This window comes from Mobula hypostoma (genome assembly GCF_963921235.1).
Source record: "Mobula hypostoma chromosome 10 unlocalized genomic scaffold, sMobHyp1.1 SUPER_10_unloc_1, whole genome shotgun sequence".
NCBI classification, from domain to species: Eukaryota; Metazoa; Chordata; class Chondrichthyes; order Myliobatiformes; family Myliobatidae; genus Mobula; species Mobula hypostoma.
The window spans coordinates 428,005-448,428 of NW_026948136.1; the positions used below are offsets into that span (position 1 = coordinate 428,005).

At 55.4% G+C, this 20,424-nt stretch overlaps 2 protein-coding genes across 8 annotated transcripts in view; both read left to right on the plus strand.

Moving 5' to 3' along the window:
* The window catches only part of rnf31 (ring finger protein 31), a 95,205-nt gene extending 86,838 nt beyond the window's left edge, over positions 1-8,367 (plus strand). Inside the window, exon 17 of the mRNA XM_063039084.1 lies at positions 8,209-8,367. Within this exon, the coding sequence (XP_062895154.1) occupies positions 8,209-8,367 (159 nt within the window). The remainder of the gene's footprint in view (positions 1-8,208) is intronic.
* On the plus strand, positions 5,359-20,022 carry LOC134341230 (interferon regulatory factor 8-like). Of its 7 annotated transcripts, none has more exons than XM_063039065.1 (10): positions 5,443-5,544; positions 10,620-10,728; positions 11,293-11,477; positions 13,649-13,832; positions 14,475-14,572; positions 15,079-15,193; positions 15,477-15,539; positions 17,373-17,774; positions 18,185-18,300; positions 18,736-20,022. In XM_063039065.1, the coding sequence occupies exons 2-10, from the start codon at positions 10,722-10,724 to the stop codon at positions 18,871-18,873; spliced, it is 1,308 nt and encodes a 435-aa protein (XP_062895135.1). In that variant the 5' UTR covers positions 5,443-5,544; positions 10,620-10,721; the 3' UTR covers positions 18,874-20,022. The 7 variants fall into 7 exon arrangements, with proteins under 7 accessions (XP_062895139.1, XP_062895135.1, XP_062895138.1 ...); XM_063039068.1 differs by having other exon boundaries at positions 17,388-17,774; XM_063039067.1 differs by having other exon boundaries at positions 15,480-15,539.
* The last annotated feature ends 402 nt before the right edge of the window (positions 20,023-20,424 follow it).

Consider the following 20,424-nt stretch of genomic DNA (forward strand, 5'->3'; position numbering starts at 1 on the left):
CACCCAGGCGACGCACACACACAGGCAACGCGCACACACAGGCAACGGGCACACCCAGGCGACGCACACACACACAGGCAACGCGCACACCCAGGCAACGCGCACACCCAGGCGACGGGCACACCCAGGCGACGGGCACACCCAGGCGACACGCACACACAAGGCGACGCACACACAAGGCAACGCGCACACACAAGGCGACGCACACACCCAGGCCTGAGGACAGCTGCAGGCCAATGGCCAGCAACAACAAGCAGTGACAGATTTAGCTTCTTCCATCCACCTGTCCGTCTACCTGTTCGTCTCTTTGTACATTTCAAAGTACATTTATTCTCAAAGCACGTCTGTGTCTCCATATACAACCATGAGATTAATTTTCTTTCAGGTAGTCACAGTAGAACAACGAAACACAGTAGAACCAATGAAAAAATGACGCGCAAAGACCAACAACAGTGAACGAGCTGAGATAATAATTGAAAAGTAAATAACTGATACTGAGAACGTGTTGTCGAAGGTGTTGTCACAGCAACAACCCGGCACTCAACGCCAGTCAGACCAAAGAGCTAATGCTGGACTTCCGGAAGGGTAAGATGAAGGAACACATACCAATCCTCATAGACGGATCAGACGTGGAGAGAGTGAGCAGTTTCAAGTTCCTGGGTGTCAAGATCTCTGCGGATCTAACCTGGTCCCAACATATTGATGTGGTCATAATGAAGGCAAGACAGTGGCTATATTTTATTAGGATTTTGAAGCGATTTGGCATGTCAACAAACACTCTCAAAAACTTCTATAGTTGTACTGTGGAGAGCATTCTGACAGGCTGCATCACTGTCTGGTATGGAGGGGCTACTGCACAGGACCGAAAGAAGCTGCAGAGGGTCATAAATTTAGTCGGCTCCATCTTGGGCACTAGCCTACAAAGTACCCAGGATATCTTCAAGGAGCGGTGTCTCAGAAAAGCAGCATCCATTATTAAGGACCTCCAGCACCCAGGGCATGCCCTTTTCTCACTGTTACAATCAGGTAGGAGGGACAGGAGTCTGAAGGCACACACTCAGCGATTCAGGAACACCTTCTTCCCCTCTGCCATCCGATTCCTAAATGGACATTGAACCCGTGAACACTACCTCACTTTTTAAATATCTATTATTTCTGTTTCTGTATGAATTAAATCTATTCCAAAGATTTAATTCTGTAATGTATGTATTAGTATTTAATTATATATTTTTTCTTCTTTTATATTATGTATTGCATTGAACTGCTGCTGCTAAGTTAACAAATTTCACAACACATGCCGGTGATAATAAACCTGATTCAGAGTCCTCGTAAGTGAGTCCACAGGTCGTGGAATCAGGTCAGAATTGGGGTGAGTGATGCAATCCACACTGTCTCCACTGGTAGGTGGGACTAGAACTAGGGGACATGGCCTCAAGATTCAGGGGAGTAGATTTAGGATGGAGACGAGGAGGAACTGCTTTTCCCAGAGGGTGGTGGATCTGTGGAATTCTCTGCCCAATGAAGCGGTGGAGGCTACCCCAGTAAATATATTGAAGACAAAGTTGGATAGATTTTTGCACAGCAGGGGAATTAAGGGTTATGGGGAAAAGGCAGGTGGGTGGAGACGGGTCCACGGTCAGATCAGCCATGATCTTATTGAATGGTGGAGCAGGCTCGACAGGCTGGATGGCCGACTCCTGCTCTTGTTTCTTATGGTTCAGGAGCTTGATGGTTGAGGGGGTAATAGCTGTTCCTGAACCCGGTGATGTGAGTCCTGATGCTCCTGTACCTCCTTCCCAATGGCAGCAGTGGGACAAGAGCATGACCTGGATGGTGGGGGTCCCTGATGATGGATTCTGCTTTCCTGTAGATGTATTCAGTGGTGGGGAGGCTTTGCCCGTGCCCATGACGGACTGAACTGTCTCCCCCACCTTTCTAGGCTTTTCCATTCTTGGACAATGGTGTTTCTGCACCAGACCGTGATGCAACCAGTCAGGATGTTCTCCACTGTGTACCTATACACGCGTGCACAAGTTCTGTTGGTCTGGCTGTCTATCTATCTATTTATCTATTTATTTATTATTTGTTTGTTTGTCTACTCATAAAACACCAGATTTCATGACATTTGTCAGTGACGCAAATTACCCCAGTGTGTGGTGAAAACTGCCCAGCGGATTATCGGCACCCAATTGCCCACCGTTGAGAACATCTACCATAATCACTGCCTGGGCAGGGTGAAAAGCATTATCAGGGATGCATCTCACCCTAACCATGGACTTTTTACTCTCCTCCCATCCGGTAGGCGCTACAGGAGCCTCCGCTCCCGCACCAGCAGGCACAGGAAGAGCTTCTTCCCTGAGGCTGTGACCCTGCTGAACCTCACATCACAGCGCTAAGCAATATTGCACCCATATTGTACTGTCTCAGTACTTTTATATTTGTGTGCTGTAGCACTTTTTATTCGCAGTTATTTTGAAAACAACACTATTCTTTGCATTCCTGGTCAGATGCTAAATGCATTTCATTGGCTTTGTATCTGTACTTGGCACAATGACAATAAAGTTGAATCTAATCTAATCTGATAATAAACCTGATTCTGATCCAGGTGAAACCTTTACAGAGTGCTCGGATGTTTACCGTAAGTGGAGGGAGCATTGAGGAACAGAGGGACCTCGGTGTCCAAAGACACCATTAATGTAAAGTCCCAGGTACATGGCATCTAGAACAGTACAGGCCCTTCAAGCCCATGGTCTTGTGCTGACCTTTTAACCTACTCTAGGATCACTTTAACCCTTCCTTCCTCAATAGGCCTCCAATTTTCTTTCATCTGTGTGCCTATCTAAAATGCCTCGAACATATTTGCCTCTACCGCCACCCCTGGAGAGCATTCCAACTACCCACCACTTTTTGTGCTTTAAAAAAAAACTTACCTCTTGGCAGCCTCCCCCCTAAACTTTCCTCCAATCACCTTAAGACTATGACCCCTTGTGCCCCAGGCAAAATCTCCCCAGCTGCTCCCTCTCCACATCTGTTATCATTTAGTCAAGCCTCCACTCGTTGTCGTCCTCCTCCTCCTCCACCACACCAAAGAGAAAAGTCCTGGCTCGCTCTGTCCATCCTTGCAGGACTGGTCAGTATAACGTAGCACGGGCTAACAGAGGGACCTTGCTGCACAAAGATGGCATTGCGGACAGTCAACATGGTTAGGAAGGCGTAAGCCACCCAGGCCTTCAAATACCGAAGGGAGGAAGTTATGCTACAACTTTATAAAGACTGGCCGGACCTCGGCTGGGATACTGCTCATTGCACTCTCAGGAGAACGTGCTGGTACCAGAGGGCAGGTTCCTCAGGAACTTGCCTGGGACGAAGCATTTCAGTGATGAGGAGTGAGGCTGGTCTGTTCTCCCCAGAACACAGGAGACTACAAGGGGACAGACTCACTTTCAAAGACTGTTCGCAACTTGTGTTCCTGGTATTATCTTTTATCTGCACGGTTGTTGTTTGTCAGTCTTCAAGAAAGTGTTGACAAGGTAACAAAAATGTTACATGAATGGTGACATTTGAGAGCAAATTCACTCTGAGCTTTGTGTATAAACGATGAGGAGCTACAGACAGAGTTGACAGCAAGAAACTTCCCCCCCTTCAGAGGGATATCAAGTTGGAGGACATCAGTGTAGGGCAAGGTGGGGAGGAGAGTTAGAGGGGGTGGGATCCGAGGGGGACTTTCATCTCCCGGAGAGGGGGTGAGGATGTGGGACTCACTGCCAGAGAGAGTGCTGGGAGCAGAGTCACTGACTGTATTCATGTGTACTTGTATTGTGCAGGTAGGGAAAGGTACGCCCCAAGTTCTGAGAGGTGGGGTCAGTACCCCCTCTCCACCTGAGCTACTTGACTGAGTATGTGAGGAAGTTTCTGTGTGTGTGTGTGTGTGTGTGAGAGAGATTGGAGTCTGTGTGTGAGAGTGTGCATATGATAGAGAGAATGGAGTCACAATAATGAGGTGGCCTACAGGGAAGAAGTCATCACCCTGACACAGTGGTGTCAAGAAAACAACTTCTCCCTCAATGTCGCAAAAACAAAGGAGATTGTTGTGGACTACAGGGGGATGGAGACGTCAATTGACATCAGTGGATCTGGGGTTGAGAGGGTGAACAGCTTCACGTTCTTTGGCATCTACATCACCGAGGACCTCACGTGGTCTGTACATACCAGCTGTGTGGTGAAAAAAGCACAGCAGCGCCTCTTTCACCTCAGACGGTTGAAGAAGTTTGGCATGAGTCCCCAGATCCTAAGAACTTTCTACAGGGGCACAACTGAGAGCATCCTGACCGGCTGCATCAGTGCCCGGTATGGGAACTGTACCTCCCTCAATCGCAAGACTCTGCAGAGAGTGGTGTGGACAGCCCAGCACATCTGTAGTTGTGAACTTCCCATGATTCAGGACATTTACAAGGACAGGTGTGTAAAAAGGGCCCGAAGGATCATTGGGGACCCAAGTCACCCCAACCACAAACTGTTCCAGTTGCTACCATCTGGGAAATGGTACCGCAGCATTAAAGCCAGGACCAACAGGCTCCAGGACAGCTTCTTCCACCAGGCCATCAGACTGATGAACTCACGCTGATTTGAGTGTACTCTATATTACATTGACTGTTCTATTTATTATAAATTATTATGATTGCTCATGGCACATTTAGATGGAGACGTAACGTAAAGATTTTTACTCCTCATGTATGTGAAGGATGTAAGAAATAAAGCCAATTCAATTCTTTGTGTGACAGTGAGAATGGAGTCTGTGTGTGACAGTGTGTGGGTGTGAGAGAGTCTATAGATAGGGTTTATATTTGTGTGGTATGGAGTGAGAGAGAGAGAAAGAATGAGAATGAGTCACGTCTGTGTATGTTGGAGAGTGTGTGTGTGTGTGTGTGTGAGAGAGAGTGCGAGGATAGTGTCTGTGTATGTTAGAGTGTGTGAGGAAGTTTTGATGCCAGTGTGTCAGTTTGGTGTCAGTGTGTGTGTATTGGAGAGAGGAGAATGTGAGAGAGTCTATTGTGTGTGTGTGTGTGTGTGTGTGTGTGTGTGTGTGTGAGAGTGCGAGGATCGTGTCTGTGTATGTTGGCGTGTGTGAGGAACTTGTCCGTGTATATTGGAGTGTGTGTGTGTGTGTGAGGATCGTGTCTGTGTATGTTGGAGTGTGTGTGTGTGTGGATCGTGTCCGTGTATATTGGAGTGTGTGTGTGTGTGGATCGTGTCCGTGTATATTGGAGTGTGTGTGTGTGTGGATCGTGTCCGTGTATGTTGCAGGGTGCGTGTGAGAGTGAGGAAGTGTCGTGCGTGTGTTGTGATGTGACTCCCGCGTCAGTCCAGCCCCTCGGTGTGACGACAGGAGCTTTGGTGAGATAGTCACGTGATTTCTCAGAAAGCTGAACATCCAGCCGAGTTTATAAAGAAGGGCGGGAGTCGCGATCGCGCATTCAGCGAGGAGCGGGGTCGCGGACGGTACTGAGATCTGCTTCCAGCCAAATCCTTGCCGCCGACCCACAGGTAATGGGGAGACGGGGTGGGTGCAGAGGGGGAACAGCAGGTGGGGGCTGAGGTGTGGGGATTTCACCCCGGGTGACCTGTCGATTGCAGGAAGCGACGGTGAGGAGGGGTTGTTTTGGCTGGAAGGGGTGTGAGACGGTTTAGCGGGGGTGGGGGGAACGGGACACGTTATTAACCCCAAGTCTGCTGGAGATCGCGCCTTGTCAGGAGCAGAGGGCGACGGGGTACGGTCACTACCCCAGTCTCTGTTTACCCACGGATCACGCCCTCCTTCCCAAATTGCACTTCCGTCACCCTCACTGCCTCATTCCTCTCACTACTCCTTCCCTCCCTCCTCTCACTGCCCTTCAATCCCTCCTCTCAATGCCCCCGCCCTCCTCTCAATGCCCCCTCCCTCCCGCCCTCCTCTCACTGCCCCCTCAATCCCTCCTCTCAATGCTCCCTCCCTCATTCCCCTCAATGCCCCCTCCATCCCTCCTCCCTCCCTGCTCTCTCCCTCCTCTCAATGGCCCCTCCCTCCATCCCTCCTCCCAATGCCCCCTCCCTCCCACCCTCCTCTCAATGCCCCTCAATTCCTCCCCTCTGTGCTCCCTCCATCCCTCCTGCCCCCCCTCTCTCCCTCCTCTCACTGCCCCCAATCCCTCCTCTCAATGCTCCCTCCCTCATTCCCAATGCCCCCTCCCTCATTCCCCTCAATGCCCCCTCCCTCATTCCCCTCAATGCCCCCTCCATCCCTCCTCTCTCCCTCCTCTCTCCCTCCTCTCTCCCTCCTCTCAATGGCCCCTCCCTCCTTCCCCTCAATGTCACCTCCTTTCCTCCTCTCAATGCTCCCTCCCTCATCCAACACCGTTCCTCCCTCAATCTATCCCTCCCCCCCACTTCCGTCACTGCCTCCCCCCCGCTCCTCCTCTCACTGTTCCCTTCTCCCTGCTCTCCTCCCCCTCACTCACTTAGTTCCTCTCCTAACCCCCCCTTCCTCACTCACTCACTCACTCACTCCTCTCAACAACCCCCTCCCCTCCCCTCCCCTCACCTGCCCTCCCCAAGTGCTGCGCTCAGTGTTCGCACTCAGGCCCGTGTTTGTTATTGCATCTATCAGCGAGTGAGTCCGAGGCGAACAAGCATTGTGGCTGCTCCCCTCCCCTTTCCTTCCGTCCCAGCTTCCTTCCTCCCCTCCCCTCCCTCCTTCCTCCCCCTCCCCTCCCCCCTTCCTCCCCCCACCCTCCTTCCTCCCCCTCCCTCCCTCCTTCCTCCCCCTCCCCACCCTCCTTCCTCCCCCTCCTCCCCCTCCTTCCTCCCCCTCCCTCCCCCTCCTTCCTCCCCCTCCCCCCCTCCTTCCTCCCCCTCCCTCCCTCCTTCCTCCCCCTCCTCCCCCTCCTTCCTCCCCCTCCCCTCCCTCCTTCCTCCCCCTCCTCCCCCTCCCCACCCTCCTTCCTCCCCCTCCTCCCCCTCCCCTCCCTCCTTCCTCCCCCTCCCCTCCCTCCTTCCTCCCCCTCCTCCCCCCCTCCTTCCTCCCCCTCCCCTCCCTCCTTCGTCCCCCTCCTCCCCCTCCTTCTTCCCCCTCCTCCCCCTCCTTCCTCCCCCTCCCCACCCTCCTTCCTCCCCCTCCTCACCTTCCTTCCTCCCCTCCCTCCTCCTTCCCCCTCCCTCCTTATCTCCCTCACCCCTCCCCTCCCTCGGCCCCCCCACCTTCCTGGGGAGAGGGCAGAGGAGAATGCTGCCTGGACTGGCGGGTCGAGGTTGGACAGGACAGGACAGGCCTGGAGTGAGTGAGGCTGAGCGGACGACCCTGATAGAAGTCTGTCAGAGGCAGAGAGAGGGAGACAGAATCCTTTAAGGTATGAGAAACAAGAGCATTGTGTTTGGGAACGCCTCCTTCCCCTCTGCCACCAGATTCCATAAACACTATCTCAATATTTCCCCTTTGTGTTTGCATATTGCTTGTGGCTTGGTAATTGTACTGCTGCAGCAAAACAACACATTTAGTGACGTATAGATCAGGAGGACGCGAGCAGAATTAGGGCACTTGTCCCAGGCTGTTCCACCATTGTCTTGTGGCTGATCTTTTTCCCCTCTTAACTCCTCTCCCCTGCCTTCTCCCTGTAACCTGGACCACCATGACTAATCAAGGACCTAACAATCTCTTCTTCAAATCTATCACCGACCTGGCCTCCACACCCCTCTGTGGCGATGAATTCCACAGGCTCACCACACTCTGGATGAAGAAATTCCTCCTCGTCTCCGTTCTGAAGGGAACTCCCTGCATTCTGGGGCTGGGCCCTCTGGTGCCAGACTCTCCCAACTGGTGTCAGTCATAATAAGCCTGATGTGGATGAAGGGGGAAGGGAAGTAGTTTGAAGGGGGTGAGTGAGGGGTTGCTGTCTGGGACTTGCCACCAGAGAAGTTGGTAGAATCAGATATAAGAAGGAAACATGTCATCACAGACTTCAATAGGTCTGGTGCTGGAGGATGGAGGCAAATGGGACTGGCAAAGATGAATGGGCCGAATGGTCTCACTCCATGCTGGATGGCTCTGTGACATCCCCCGTACCTGCTGCCTCACACCTCCTCTCCTCTCCCCCTCACCTACACACTCCCCGATGTCCTCCCCCTTCCCTGCCCCCCGCCCCCGTACCCTCCAAACTGAATGTGACCACCCCCCAGTCCCGGGGCGTGCTGAGCTCTCCCCAGAAAACGGGGTCCGGGCTGGACGGGTTTGCTGTGCTCGTTACCAGGGGGCAGTTTGGGGAAGGTACGTGGGGCGTTGAAGGTCGTGGTGGCTTCAAGGTTCAGCCAGGGTTGAATGGGGTCGATGTGGGATAAAGGAAAGGTAGCTTCCTGGCCTCAGAAGGCTGGGCTTGGTAAGGTCACGGCAAATGAGTTCATTATTATCAGATGAACTGAGAAGTCGAACGCTCGTCTTGCCTATTGTTCACATCATTACACAGTGCAGTGAGGTAGAACAACCACAGAATGCAGAATAGAGTGCAACAGTTACAGAGAGAGTGCAGTGCAGGGAAACAAGGTGCAAGATCGGGACAGGGTGCATTGTGAGGTCTGGAGTCCATCTTGTCGTACTGGGGAACATTGAAAAACCTGACCGCAGCAGGGTGGAGGCTGTCCCTGAGCCTGGTGCTACCTGCTTTCAGTCTTTCGTATCTCCTGCCCAGCGGGAGGGCAGAGGGAGAAGGGTGAAAATCCGGGGTGGTGGGGTGGGGTGGGGTGGGGTGTCTGATGATGCTGGCCGCCGTACGCAGGCGGTCAACAGTATTGACGGGGCCCGTGAGGAGGAACACATACTGTGCTGCAGGCTGAACTCTGCAGCTTCCTGCTGTCATGTGCTGGTCAGATTCCATACCAAGCCATTAAGGCACCCAGAGGAGACATGAGAGAACCAGGCCATTCGGCCCATCGAGTCTGCTCCGCCATTCCATCATGAATGACATGTTAGACCTCCTGAACCCTGTTCTCCTACCTTCTCTCTGTAACCTTTGACATCCTGACCTTCTGAACCCTATTCTCCTACTTTCTCTCTGTAACCTTTGACATCCTGACCTTCTGAACCCCATTCTCCTACCTTCTATCCGTAACCTTTGACATCCTGATCTCCTGAGCCCCATTCTCCTACCTTCTGTCTGTAACCTTTGACATCCTGATCTCCTGAGCCCCATTCTCCTACCTTCTGTCTGTAACCTTTGACATCCTGATCTCCTGAGCCCCATTCTCCTACCTTCTGTCTGTAACCTTTGACATCCTGATCTCCTGAGCCCCATTCTCCTACCTTCTGTCTGTAACCTTTGACATCCTGATCTCCTGAGCCCCATTCTCCTACCTTCTGTCTGTAACCTTTGACATCCTGATCTCCTGAGCCCCATTCTCCTACCTTCTGTCTGTAACCTTTGACATCCTGATCTCCTGAGCCCCATTCTCCTACCTTCTGTCTGTAACCTTTGACATCCTGATCTCCTGAGCCCCATTCTCCTACCTTCTGTCTGTAACCTTTGACATCCTGATCTCCTGAGCCCCATTCTCCTACCTTCTGTCTGTAACCTTTGACATCCTGATCTCCTGAGCCCCATTCTCCTACCTTCTGTCTGTAACCTTTGACATCCTGATCTCCTGAGCCCCATTCTCCTACCTTCTGTCTGTAACCTTTGACATCCTGATCTCCTGAGCCCCATTCTCCTACCTTCTGTCTGTAACCTTTGACATCCTGATCTCCTGAGCCCCATTCTCCTACCTTCTGTCTGTAACCTTTGACATCCTGATCTCCTGAGCCCCATTCTCCTACCTTCTGTCTGTAACCTTTGACATCCTGATCTCCTGAGCCCCATTCTCCTACCTTCTGTCTGTAACCTTTGACATCCTGATCTCCTGAGCCCCATTCTCCTACCTTCTGTCTGTAACCTTTGACATCCTGATCTCCTGAGCCCCATTCTCCTACCTTCTGTCTGTAACCTTTGACATCCTGATCTCCTGAGCCCCATTCTCCTACCTTCTGTCTGTAACCTTTGACATCCTGATCTCCTGAGCCCCATTCTCCTACCTTCTGTCTGTAACCTTTGACATCCTGATCTCCTGAGCCCCATTCTCCTACCTTCTGTCTGTAACCTTTGACATCCTGACTCAAGGACACTTTCTGTGGTACAACTGTAAACATTTGTAAGGTTTGACCGAGACATTCACACTTCTTTAGCCTCCTGAGGAAGTAGAGACCTTAGTGAGATTTCTGGGCTGTGACATCAACCTAGTTTGACCAAGACCAAGTTAGTAATGTTCCCTCCCAGGAACGTGAAGTTGTCAGACCTCTCAATCTGAACACCACTGACCACTGATATAGACAGCAGCGTGTGCACTGTACCCTCTTCCTTCTTGCCCCACCTTCCTGAAGACAATGACCAGCTCTTTTGTTTTGCTGACGTTGAGGTGGTTGTCATGACACCATTTGACAAAGCTGTCTATCTCATTGCTGTCATCTGAGAGGCCATTATCAAACTGTGGATGGAGTTGAGTTCAAAGTTCATTTGTTATCAAAGTGTATGTAAATGATTCAACCTGTGATTTGCCTGCTGCAGGCAGTCTGAAACCTGAAAGGACCCGTTTATAAAACAAAAAGACCCAACGAGAGCCCAGAGCACAGAGAGAGAAAAGAAATACCGACGCACGTCTTGCAAACAATGGAAAGTGAGTCCGTAGACACGAAGCCGCAAAGCCTCAGCCTCAGTTCTTCGCGCTGCAGAGCAAATCGTCACGGGGCAGAACATGATCACGCTCTTGTAGATGTGTAGAGAGCAGGGTTAGGGGGACGAGGATGAAGATTTGGTGGGGGGGGCGGTTTACTGGTATCGAGAATTCAGAGATGGTGTTGTTGCCCGTCCTTACTGACTGCGGTCTGTTGGTCAGCACGTCAGGGATTCAGTTGTTGAGGAGGCATTGGCTCCCAGGGTCTGGATTTTGGTGACAGGTTTGCTTGGAATTGGTGTTGAAGGCAGAACTATGGTCAATAAACATTGGTCTTGATACGGGAGTCTCTGCCACCCAGATTCTCCAGAGGAGAGAGCAGAGCCAGGGAGAAGCTGTCCATGGTAGGTGAGTTTCACGATGTGCTTTGAGGATGGGATGGGTGAGGTCACAGCCCTGTTAGAGTGGGGTTCAGGGGGCATGGGAGGTCGAAGGGCTGGGGGTTTGGGAGGACGCAGAGGGGAGTCTGGCACGGCAACCCCTGACCCTGGCTGGCGGTCGTCCTAGGTGCTGCCATGGTGGGCCGCCCGAGATCGACGCGGAAGCTGAAACAATGGATGATGGAGCAGGTGGACAACGGGCTGTGCCCTGGCCTGGTCTGGGAGGACCGCAAGCTCGGAATGTTCCGCATCCCCTGGAAGCACGCGGGCAAACAGGACTACAGGCACGACGAGGATGCTGCCATCTTCAAGGTGACCTCCCCCTTCACCCTATCACCCCATCTTCTGTCCTGTGACCCCCTTATTTGTGTCTGACCCTGTCCCTGGGAGTGTGTGACAGGACGGTGCGGAGGGGCTGTGTGATGGGACGGTGCGGAGGGAGCCTCACCCTGTGTCTGACCCTGTCCCCGGGGGTGTGTGACGGGACGGTGTGGGGGGAGCCTCACCCTGTGTCTGACCCTGTCCCTGGGAGTGTGTGACGGGACGGTGTGGAGGGAGCCTCACCCTGTGTCTGACCCTGTCCCCGGGGGTGTGTGACGGGACGGTGTGGGGGGAGCCTCACCCTGTGTCTGACCCTGTCCCTGGGAGTGTGTGACGGGACGGTGTGGGGGGAGCCTCACCCTGTGTCTGACACTGTTCCTGGGAGTGTGTGACGGGACTGTGTGGAGGGAGCCTCACCCTGTGTCTGACCCTGTCCCTGGGGGTGTGTGACGGGACGGTGTAGAGGGAGCCTCACCCTGTGTCTGACCCTGTCCCTGGGAGTGTGTGATGGGACGGTGTGGGGGGAGCCTCACCCTGTGTCTGACACTGTTCCTGGGAGTGTGTGACGGGACTGTGTGGAGGGAGCCTCACCCTGTGTCTGACCCTGTCCCTGGGGGTGTGTGACGGGACGGTGTTGAGGGAGCCTCACCCTGTGTCTGACCCTGTCCCTGGGAGTGTGTGACGGGACGGTGCGGAGGGGCTGTGTGACGGGACGGTGTGGAGGGAGCCTCACCCTGTGTCTGACCCTGTCCCTGGGAGTGTGTGACGGGACGGTGTGGGGGGGGAGCCCCGCCCTGTGTCTGACCCTGTCCCTGGGAGTGTGTGACGGGACGGTGTGGAGGGAGCCTCACCCTGTGTCTGACCCTGTCCCTGGGAGTGTGTGACGGGACTGTGTGGAGGGAGCCTCACCCTGTGTCTGACCCTGTCCCTGGGGGTGTGTGACGGGACGGTGTAGAGGGAGCCTCACCCTGTGTCTGACACTGTTCCTGGGAGTGTGTGACGGGACTGTGTGGAGGGAGCCTCACCCTGTGTCTGACCCTGTCCCTGGGAGTGTGTGACGGGACGGTGCGGAGGGGCTGTGTGACGGGACGGTGTGGAGGGAGCCTCACCCTGTGTCTGACCCTGTCCCTGGGAGTTTGTGACGGGACGGTGTGGGGGGGGAGCCCCGCCCTGTGTCTGACCCGTTCCCTGGGAGTGTGTGACGGGACGGTGTGGAGGGAGCCTCACCCTGTGTCTGACCCTGTACCTGGGAGTGTGTGACGGGACTGTGTGGAGGGAGCCTCACCCTGTGTCTGACCCTGTCCCTGGGGGTGTGTGACGGGACGGTGTGGAGGGAGTCTCACCCTGTGTCTGACCCTGTCCCTGTCCCTGGGAGTGTGTGACGGGACGGTGTGGAGGGAGCCTCACCCTGTGTCTGACCCTCTCCCTGGGTGTGTGTGACGGGACGGTGTGGAGGGAGTCTCACCCTGTGTCTGACCCTGTCCCTAGGAGTGTGTGACGGGATGGTGTGGAGGGAGCCCCACCCTGTGTCTGATCCTGTCCCTGGGAGTGTGTGACGGGACGGTGTGGGGGGAGCCTCACCCTGTGTCTGACACTGTTCCTGGGAGTGTGTGATGGACGGTGTGGAGGGAGCCTCACCCTGTGTCTGACCCTGTCCCTGGGAGTGTGTGACGGGACGGTGTGGAGGGAGTCTCACCCTGTGTCTGACCCTGTCCCTGTCCCTGGGAGTGTGTGACGGGACGGTGTGGAGGGAGCCTCACCCTGTGTCTGACCCAGATCCTGGGAGTGTGTGATGGGACGGTGTGGAGGGAGCCTCACCCTGTGTCTGACCCTGTCCCTGGGAGTGTGTGACGGACGGTGCGGAGGGAGTCTCACCCTGTGTCTGACCCTGTCCCTGGGAGTGTGTGACGGGACGGTGCGGAGGGAGTCTCACCCTGTGTCTGACCCTGTCCCTGGGAGTGTGTGACGGGATGGTGTGGAGGGAGTCTCACCCTGTGTCTGACCCTGTCCCTGGGAGTGTGTGACGGGACGGTGTGGAGGGAGCCTCACTCTGTTCTGGACCCCGTGGTCCCAGTGTAGTCGAGAACGGTGTGTGGTGGCTAACGGGACGTCTGCCTCTCTCTCTCTCTCTCTCTTCCCGTCCCGCCAACGTCCGGGTGCAGGCATGGGCCAAATTCAAGGGCAAATACAAGGAGGGTGATAAGGTGGACCCTGCCACTTGGAAGACGCGGATGAGATGCGCGCTGAACAAGAGCAGCGAGTTCGAGGAGGTCCCAGAGAAGTCCCAGCTCGACATCTCCGAACCTTACAAAGTGTACCGCATCATTGAGGAGGGGGCACAGAAGAGTAAGGACCAGACTCTGGGGCGGGGGCCATGCAGGGAGGGGCCAGGGTGGGGAGGTTTGGGCTGGGTGTGTGTGTGTGTGTGTGTGTGAAGGGGATGGGTTATTATCGGTCAGTGTGCCCGAGAGGTGTGGGTGGGCTGTGAGGGTGTGAACATTTCAAGCAGAACTCAGTGGGGTGAGTGGTTACCAGTGGGGGAGGGAGGCGGGTGTGTGTGTTGGGGGGGATATTTTGGCTTGTCAGGGGTACCGTTATGAGGGTCTGTTAGTGAGGGCAGGGTATTTAGAGGGGTGGGATGGATGAGGTGTCAGTGAGGGGTATTTCAGGGAGTGCGTACTTCAAGGGGTTTATTTTAGGTGGTATGAGTGGGGATAGGTTTTCAGAGGTGGTGGCTGGGGCGAAGGGCTGTATTTTGGGGTGGTCGGAGGTGGCTGGGACAAGGTGGGTGTGTTTTGTGGGTGAGGGGATGAAGCACATGGTGTTGTCAGTGGGGAGGGGATGAAGCACATGGTGGTGTCAGTGGGGAGGGGTTTGTGGGGGGGATGAAGCACATGGTGGTGTCAGTGGGGAGGGGTTTGTGGGGGGGGGGATGAAGGGTTGTCTCTTGGGCTGGAGGCCGGGGTCTGACTGATCTCCCTCCATCAGGGAAGGCTGCCCCACTGCTGAGCCTGGACTCGGTGAAGATGAAAAGGGAGGAGGGCTCAGTGCCCAGCTGCCCCATCCTGCCCGAGACCAAGTGCAAGGTGAGGGGGTGGTGGGGAGACAAGGACAGGGAGGCGTGGGACACTCCCAACGGGGGGAGAGACTGTTCGATTTACCCCGGTGGGAGGGGGGAGAGGCTGCCGATCTGGGACCCCGGGGGGGGGGGGAAGGGCTGCCTGACCTCCGACCCTGTGGGGGTGGGGGGAAGAGGCTGCCGATCTCTGACCCCCCGGGGGGGGTGGGGGGGTAGATCTCTGAACCTGGCGGGCAGTGGGAGAGGCTGCCGATCATCGACCCCGCGGGAGGGGTGGGAAGGGCTACCCGATCTCCAACCCTGCGGGAGGGGGGAGAGGCTGCCGATCTGGGACCCTGGCGGGTGGTGGGTGGGGTATCCCTGGATCCGGTGGGAGGTGGGCGGAGATTCCGCGGTACCGGAGGGAATGTGGTTGGCGGTCCCGCGATCCTGGCGGGCTCATTCTCCCGTCTCAGAGGAGTGGCCGACCTCACATCCACGGCGATGACTGACCCTGTGTCCCTCTCCCCCCAGCTGGAGGAGACAGACAGCGGCTGTGATCCCAGCTCCGGGTCAGAGATGTCCGCACAGGAGGATGGCTGCAGGGACAGTAGTTCACTGGGCTGGAACCTGAACCCCACCCCAGAAGGTAGGTCCCACTGGCTTAGCGCAGTTATCGACCGCGGGGAGGGCCCCACCGAAACGGGTTCGCCGACTTCAGGCCTCAACCAGGCTCTGGGGCTTCTTGGGGTAATCGGGCCCCGCGCGTGGGCAACACCGTACCCCTGGGCTCTTTGCGGGGGTGAGTAGTGTCTTTCTCGCCATGGTCTCCCTGACTGATGGTGCTGGGGGGACCCTGGCCTCTGTAGACACCAGTGGTGGAGACGTGCTTTAATCCTGCATCTCACTGTCTCTCTGCCTTCCCCATTCAGCAGACTCGACTAACTACCTGATCTGCGACTACGCCCCTCTGTCACCCAACATCCTGGAGACAGGTAAGCCATTGGGGCTGGGCATCCGACGGGGGGGCACTGGGGGGTGCCTGCGGGAGGGTGCGGGACATGAGAAGGGGCTTTACCTGGACCACAATGACCCTGTTTGCCTGGGACAGCTGTGGAGATATGGGGGTCATCTGTAAGGACCTCTGTGACCTTGGAGATCCTGTCCCAAATCCTTAAAGGTTCACCTCAGAGACCAGGGAGAGGGGAACAGAGGGAGAGAGAAGGAGGGAAGAGTAGGAGGTGGAGAGATGGGGGTAGAGAGAGGTGGGAGAGGAGAAGAGAGGGAGAATGAGGAAAGAGACTGGAAAATTGAGGGAGGGGAAGAGGCAGAATAGAGAGGAGGGGAGAGAGGGGAGGTGTAGGGGAGAGTTAGAGGTGGAGTGGGTGCAGAGGGGCAGGTGGGCGGGTAAAGGGGGGCAGTGAGAGAGTTAGTGAAAGGTGCAGAGTTACTGAACAAGGGGAGCACGGGAGAGGAAGGCAGGAACACCCGAGAGACCTCGGAGAGGTGGGCCAGACGCCTGGACAGACGGGTGGGATCTGAATGGGCGGTGTGGGCAGCACCCGGGGGGGCGGGGGGAGTAGAGAGTGTGTTACTCGGTGGGATGGGCGTAGGAAGGAGAGAACGTGCAACAAGGGAGAGCAGCGAAAATTCCCCGGATCAGGGCTATTAACCCCGAGGAAGAGTGAAGTAGCTGTTCAGGAATGTGATGGAGGAAGGGAAGAAGCTGTCCCTTTAGCTGGATCAGGGTTATTGTTGTGAAATATGTTGTTTTGTGGCAGCAGTACAGTAAATTGTTCGTTCATTATGCGCTGTGTTGTGTGACGTGGGCAATCACGGTCTTTCCTTGAGCATGGTTGATCTTGGCAACTCTTCTGCAGAATTGGTTTGCCATTACCTCCGGTAAAACTGAAGGGCTTGTCAGATGAAGAGTGTTTGACGGCTCTGTGCCTCTACTCACTGGAACTCAGACGAATGAAGGGTGACCTCATTGAAACTGATCGATAGGCCTTGATAGAGTGGATGTGCAGAGGATGTTTCCTGTGATAGGAGAGTCTAAGACCAGAGGACACAACCTCAGAATAGAGGGGCATCCTTTTAGAATGGGGATGAGGAGGAATTTCTTTAGCCAGAGGGTGGTGAATCTGTGGAATTCGTTGCCACTGGTGGCTGTGGAGGCCAAGGCATTGGGTGTATTTAAGGCAGAGGATGATAGATTCTTCACTGGTCAGGGCATGAAGGGATACGGGGAGAAGATTGGGGCTGAGTGGGAGATTGGATCAGCCATGATGAAATGGTGGAGCAGACTTGATGGGCCGAGTGGCCTCATTCTGCTCCTTTATCTCATCGGTTTTCCAATGATTATAAATTACCAGTCGTGTGAATGAGCAGCAGTGAGCTGGTGCTTGTGGGCTTAGAAATCTGATGGTAGAGTGGAAGGAGAGGTTCTCTTACCATTAGCTCCTGTAGTTTCTTGGTGATGATGATGGGAACGAGAAGAGGGTGCGTCCCGGAAGGTGAGGGTCCTTCGTGAAGATGTCCGCGATAGCGGGGAGGGTTGTGACCGTGGTGATCTTGTGACTGGAGGCTCCAGGCTTGTGACGATGGGTTGGAGGTGTGGGTCAGGGGGGTGGACTATGAGTAGACGGACTCCTGTATTCATCAGGGGCTCCGGAGGACGAGGGGAGACCTCGAGGGCAGAGTGAGATCTCACGGGTGGTGAGGGAAGGGATCGCGCTCTCGCGGGCCAGGCAGCTTTTGTGGGAGCCCCAATGTCTGGGCAGCCCTCCTGAGCTAATTTGCTGTCTCCTTCCTGTTCCCCCCCCCAGACCCCCGGTGCACAGAGCCCAACGCCATGTTCGTCTCCTTCCGGTACGGCAGCGTAGAGGTGAGCAGCGCGGTGACGCGGCACGGCTGCAAGATCTCGTCCTCGGCGCTGCCACCGCTGCCCGCCGGCGAAGCCTCCTTCGGGTCCCGGGCCCTGGAGAAGTTGCGCTTCCCGCCCGCCTCCTGCATCGGGGACCCGGTGAAACGGATGGCCACCGCGGAGCTGCTCACCTTCCTGGAGCGGGGCGTGATGTTGGACAGCAACGCCCACGGCATCTTCGCCCAGCGCCTCTGCCAAGGCCGCGTCTTCTGGACCGGCCCCGGGGTGTCACGGACCGACCGGCCCAGAAAGCTGGAGCGGTCGAAGGTGGAGAGGCTGTTTGACCGCAGAGCCTTCGAGGATGGTAGGTAACCCTCGGCAGGGCTCTGGGGTCGCGGGCGCTGGTCGTGTGTGTGTGTGTGTGGGGGGGGGTGTCGAGGTTCAGGTTCGGGAGTGGGGGTGCACAGAGGTGGTGTTGGCGGCTGGGGGTGCAATGGAAGGTTGATATCACTCGTTGCAGCTGAGAGTCCAAGGGGCTGGCTGGGTGAGGAGGGTGCTCAGGGGGTACAACCCAGGGATTGTGGGGTTGGAGAGGTTAAGCAGGGTGGCCAGGGCTGGGTTAGCGGTCAGGGGAAAAGGTCGGGCTCGGGGCTGGGTTAGCGGTCAGGGGAACGGGTTGGGCTCGGGGCTGGGTTAGCGGTCAGGGGAAAGGGTTGGGGGTCGGGGGTCAGGGATGGTGGGCTGTTTCCCAATGTTGCCTGTGCTTCGCTGCAGAGTTGGAGCAGTATCAGCAAGGGAAAGGGGTGCTCCCTCAGTACCAGGTGACCCTCTGCTTTGGGGAGGAGTTCAGCGAAAAAGAGTCCATTGACAACAAACTCATCACTGTGCAGGTAAGGGATATGTCAGCTGGTGATCCATCCCATTCCACTCCGATTCCTCTCCCGCTCCGCTCTGGGATCAGTTCCTCACTCTGCAATCAGTCCGACTCCTCTCCCGCTCCGCTCCGCTCCGGGATCCATTCTATTCCACTCTGGGATCAGTCCCTCTCTCTGCGATCAGTCCGACTCCCCTCCCACTCCGCTCCGGGACCCACACCCAGCAAAGGTCCCTGCTCCACTTCGGGATTTGATCAACAGCCCCACCCAGAGCATCTGTGCTGCATCCCCCGGGCACATCTGCCTCCAGCAGTTGGATCTGGACATTTGCACTGTTGCCCAATCCCACCCTGCATGAACCTCCGCCGGGATTCCCACACTTCCATTGTCCCATTCCACCGCCCTGCTCTGACTCCAGAGGCTGACTGTGCTCTCTCTCTCCCTCCCCAGGTTCACCAGATTGCTGCCAAGCAGCTGCTGGATCAGGAGCTGGAGATCCAGAACACCTCCTTCCTGCTCCTTGAGCCTCTGACTGAAGCCAGCTTTGGCCAGGCCCTTCAGCAGGATCTGACAGTCTCTTTGACATAGGTGCCCGCCAGGCCACTGCACACTCTGGATTTGCTCCCTGTCATCTCAGGCCTGAGCCCGAACTACCAACCGGAGCCTGAGCTTCATAGCACTTAACCGGGGCACTGTAACCCCTGACCCCAGGTCTGGCTTTCATGATCTCTGACCCCAGAGCTTGCTCCTTCCCCTGCCCCCCACCCCCCCAGCCTCCTTGCTGAGGCCTCAAAGGATGACCATGGGGCATGGGGTGGGGGGCAAATCTGGAACCAAGCGAGTGTCTCCTCCTCGAGAAAAAAAACACCTCAGGCACTGTGGCGGGCAGTCCCGTTGCCGTGACGACAGGCCCCAGCCTGTGCTGCTGGATGGCACGTGGAGGGAGAAGGGAGGCTGGGATTGGGGGAGACGATTAATGCCCACCTCTACCCCAGACGCCGAGCCTGAGCATGGCCTTTCACACCCCCTCCCCATCTCTCGCACATGACCTCCGGCCCGGAACCTCTCGCAGGCCTGGGAGTTGCAGCCATTGGATCCTGTCCCTGCTGATGGATTTGCATCATTCCCTCCCACGGCTGCAAACTCTCAGAATTTCACTTTTGTTATAATTTATTTCCGAAAGTCTGGCCCTTCCCAGCATCCCATGGGTCAGACATCAGAAATTCTTCTGCCCCCTTCCATCTCTCCTTTTTACCTCCCCATCTCTCCCCTAACTCCTCTAATGCTCACCTCTCTCCTTCCCCTTCCCCCTACACCTACCCCTCTCCCTGCCATCTTCCCGTCTCCTTTGAAAGCTCTCCCTCCCCAGCCATCTCCCTTTTTGCCTCCCTGTCACCTTCACCTTCCGCAATTCCCCAACACCTTCATCTTCCCCCAGCCCCGCATCTCTCCTTTCCTGTCTCTCTCCCATTCCCCTTTGCCCTCCTTATCCCTCCCCCCCCCCAAACTCTCTGGTGCATTTCTCCCTCTCCTATCTCTGCTCCTCCCCTTCCCCCTCTCCTATCACCACTCCCCGTGCTCCCAAGGATGACTCCTGACCCTTCGGCCCCCCCCACCCCACTAGCCTCGTGAGGTGGGTTTCAGTGAGTGAAGGGGGTGAGGGGGTGACAGCTGTGTATACTGTGAAGCTCACTGTCTCTTTGTAATCCTGTCTATTTTATAATAAACTACAGAATATCTGAATCTGTGTCTGTCTTCACTGTTAATGTCACCCTCCCTAGCAGACAAATACACACACGTGCTTGTCACATGTCCAGAATACGTAATTGAGGTGTGTGCCCAGGTGTCGATGACGGGGGTGGGGGGTGGTGGCAATGGGGTGAAATGGGAGCGGGAACAGTGAGATGTTGGGGTGGGGGGGGGGAAGGAGTCCAAATTTTAACAGGGCTAAGTGTGTAGATGATGGGTGGGTTTTTTTTAAAATTAAATTTTTTATGCATTTCTCCAAGAAACTACGAAGAACAACAAAATGGAGATTTATACAGTGCTATACAAACAAATCCGATATATAATTCATAACAGTAGGAAGGGGAAAAAAGGCACCCAAAAGAAAGTTATGTAAAATTAATATCCACCCCA

What these genes read in the sequence shown, in the direction of transcription:
- LOC134341230 (XM_063039065.1), top strand. An exon ending in CCGCAGAGCCTTCGAGGATG is followed by an intron (nt 17,775 to 18,184) that starts GTAGGTAACCCT and finishes GCTTCGCTGCAG; the next exon opens with AGTTGGAGCAGTATCAGCAA. An exon ending in ACAAACTCATCACTGTGCAG is followed by an intron (nt 18,301 to 18,735) that starts GTAAGGGATATG and finishes CTCCCTCCCCAG; the next exon opens with GTTCACCAGATTGCTGCCAA.